The sequence below is a fragment of the Leucoraja erinacea genome, chromosome 30, assembly GCF_028641065.1.
Source record: "Leucoraja erinacea ecotype New England chromosome 30, Leri_hhj_1, whole genome shotgun sequence".
NCBI lineage: Eukaryota > Metazoa > Chordata > Chondrichthyes > Rajiformes > Rajidae > Leucoraja > Leucoraja erinaceus.
The window spans coordinates 25,709,454-25,711,946 of record NC_073406.1 but is presented as its reverse complement, the minus strand read 5'-3'; the positions used below and the strand labels follow the sequence as shown (position 1 = coordinate 25,711,946).

Below are 2,493 nucleotides of genomic sequence, written 5' to 3'. Positions count from 1 at the left end.
CCCCCCCCCCCCCCCCCCCCCCCCCCGTCCTGGCAACATCCTGATAAATCTCTGCATTTTTCCCAGCTTAATTACATATTTCCTATAACAAGGTGCCCGAAAGTGAACAGAAACCACCAATGTCTTGTACAACTGTAACCTAACGTCCCAATGTCTATACCTTGATTAATGAAGGCCACCCTACCCTGATGTACTTATGGATTCTCTTTGAGGATTCTACTTAATTTTATTTGCCAGAGCTATCTACTGAACCCTCTTTGCTCTCTTGATTTACTTCTTAAGTAAGCTCCTAATAGTTCCCTATATCCTCCAGGCAGGGTCACACTTGATCCCAGCGGCCTCTGCCTGGCCAATGCCTCCCTTTTCCTCACTGGGTTTAATTAGTATAGAATAAAGAAATATAAATAAGATTTCCATTTCTATATTAAGTAAATTACCAGCTGGGTTTCCATTGCGTTGCACATGAGTGTGCATCGGCTTCAGAGGAAGCGCGAGTTAAATGGCAGGCCTGATTCAAAGGCATACATCCTTTTTTATACACATTGCTTTGATTTGAAATTTTTCCCGAAATGGATACTACAAAGCTCCTCACAGATATATGAATTCCAGTTGTTTATTATTCATGCAACAATTTGAGATGAGGACCGATTAAAGTATCTGCTATTTTTAGCGGTAGTTCTTAGAAACACTTCCTGTGAACAACACACGCTCCCATCTCCAGGTACTCGCCAGCTGTAATCCACATTTCCTGAAAGGAAGTCAAGCATGTCAGGATGGACGCTCCAATCCAGACAGAATATTTTCTCTCCGGAGGGGCGATGACTTTCACCGGCACTCCAGCAGGAGCCAACGACTGCAACTCCTTTAACATCCTTTCATCCAGACCTGGAAAGAGCGTGGACCCCCCCGACAGGAGGACGTTTGAATGGAGACACTTCCGCAAGTCGATGTCACATTTTAAGATGCTCTTGAAGACCAGTCTGTGCACACCCGGACATTCGAAACCCACGCAAGCTGGAGAAAAGAGTATCTCCGGGGCTCTGAAAAGCTGGCTTTGGATCTGGATCACATTTCCATCAGGAAGCTTGTATTCCTTCTGGATATCTTCACGTCGTTTCCTCATTTCCATTTGTGGGTCAATGGCCACGTAGCACAACTTCTCCTTCATGTCCTTCACGATCTCCCTCTCGGCCGTAGAGATGAAGGAGTGTCCAACTTCCATCAAAATCCGAACGAAATACTGGGTAATATCTCTGCCAGCTAAATCGAATCTGTAGACAGCGTGAGGGAGGCAGTAGCCTTCGTAAATGGGCACTGTGTGAGTCACGCCATCACCACTATCCACCACCAGGCCAGTTGTTCGCCCTGAAGCGTACAGAGCTAGAACCGCCTGGACAGCTACATACATTGCAGGCACCTTGAAACTCTCAAACATCATCTCGGTCATGGTTTCTCGGTTGACCAAGGGGTTCAGAGGGGCTTCGGTCAACAGCACTGGGCGCTCGTGTGATTTTAAACGGAGTTCGCAATCATATACATGTCGCCAGATCTTTTCCATATCGTCCCAGGAAGTCACTATGCCATGTTTTATTGGGTATTTTAAACTCAATATTCCTCTCTTAGCTTGGGCTTCTTCTCCTATATAGTACTCCTTGTGGCCAGCGCCAAGCATGGTCGCCTTGGCTTTGGGACGTCCTACGATGGATGTAATGACTGACCTTGGGGCATTGTCCCCGGCTATCCCCGCCTTGCAGATACCCGAGCCGTTGTCTATGATCACAGCGGAGTTATCCATAATTTTGATTCCTTAAAGCTCGCGATGTGGTTGGCGAGTCAGTTCAGGCTTACAGGGAAGGTTGGAGTGGGTATTAAGAGTTCTCCCGATGAGGTCACAAAGTCCGGCCGTGTTTCACCCCTCTATGCCGCAATAAGAGGTCCTGTCAGCGAGTCTCCGACACTCCTCCGCCTTTGGACACATTGTTACATAAGATGACAAGGACCGATGCACACGCAACGCAAATGAACAATTCAAAGCCTCCTGGCTACTGAGTTATGCTCAACACAGAACACATAACCACCCGCTAGATAATAGGAATGAAGAAAAAATGTGATTTTGACGAGGACAATGGCAAGCTTTACAAAGTAGAAGAGATTAGGTAACTGATAAACAAAGGCAAATGAAGGATAGGCATTAACTAAATATAAATCGCAGACACATGGTAACACATTGATGTTCTCTATGATAGTCAAAATGGGCTTCAGAAACAGGGAGTTACATAAACATTTACTTCCTGTTTTGACAAGATGGCAATCGTAATTTTGTATCAAAAACCTATTAACAAAGTTGTTATATTAGAATTGTTTATTGATCAACTTCCTGTGGAGTCAGTTCCTAGAATTCTCCTTGGGCATGTTCAATCATGATGTAATTTTTTCTTAATCTTAGTTCTTGTTAAGTATGTCCGTATGTTTGTTTTATTTCACAGACTATGG

At 44.8% G+C, this 2,493-nt stretch overlaps 1 protein-coding gene across 1 annotated transcript; it reads right to left on the bottom strand.

Moving 5' to 3' along the window:
* Positions 1–581: 581 nt before the first annotated feature.
* LOC129711762 (uncharacterized) lies at positions 582–1,951 on the bottom strand. The gene has a single exon (XM_055659692.1). It carries the CDS (start codon positions 1,793–1,795, stop codon positions 680–682), a length of 1,116 nt encoding a protein of 371 aa, XP_055515667.1. The 5' UTR covers positions 1,796–1,951; the 3' UTR covers positions 582–679.
* Between the last annotated feature and the right edge of the window lie 542 nt (positions 1,952–2,493).

What these genes read in the sequence shown, in the direction of transcription:
- LOC129711762 (XM_055659692.1), bottom strand. Translation starts at nt 1,795, where the DNA reads ATGGATAACTCCGCTGTGATCATAGACAACGGCTCGGGTATCTGCAAG.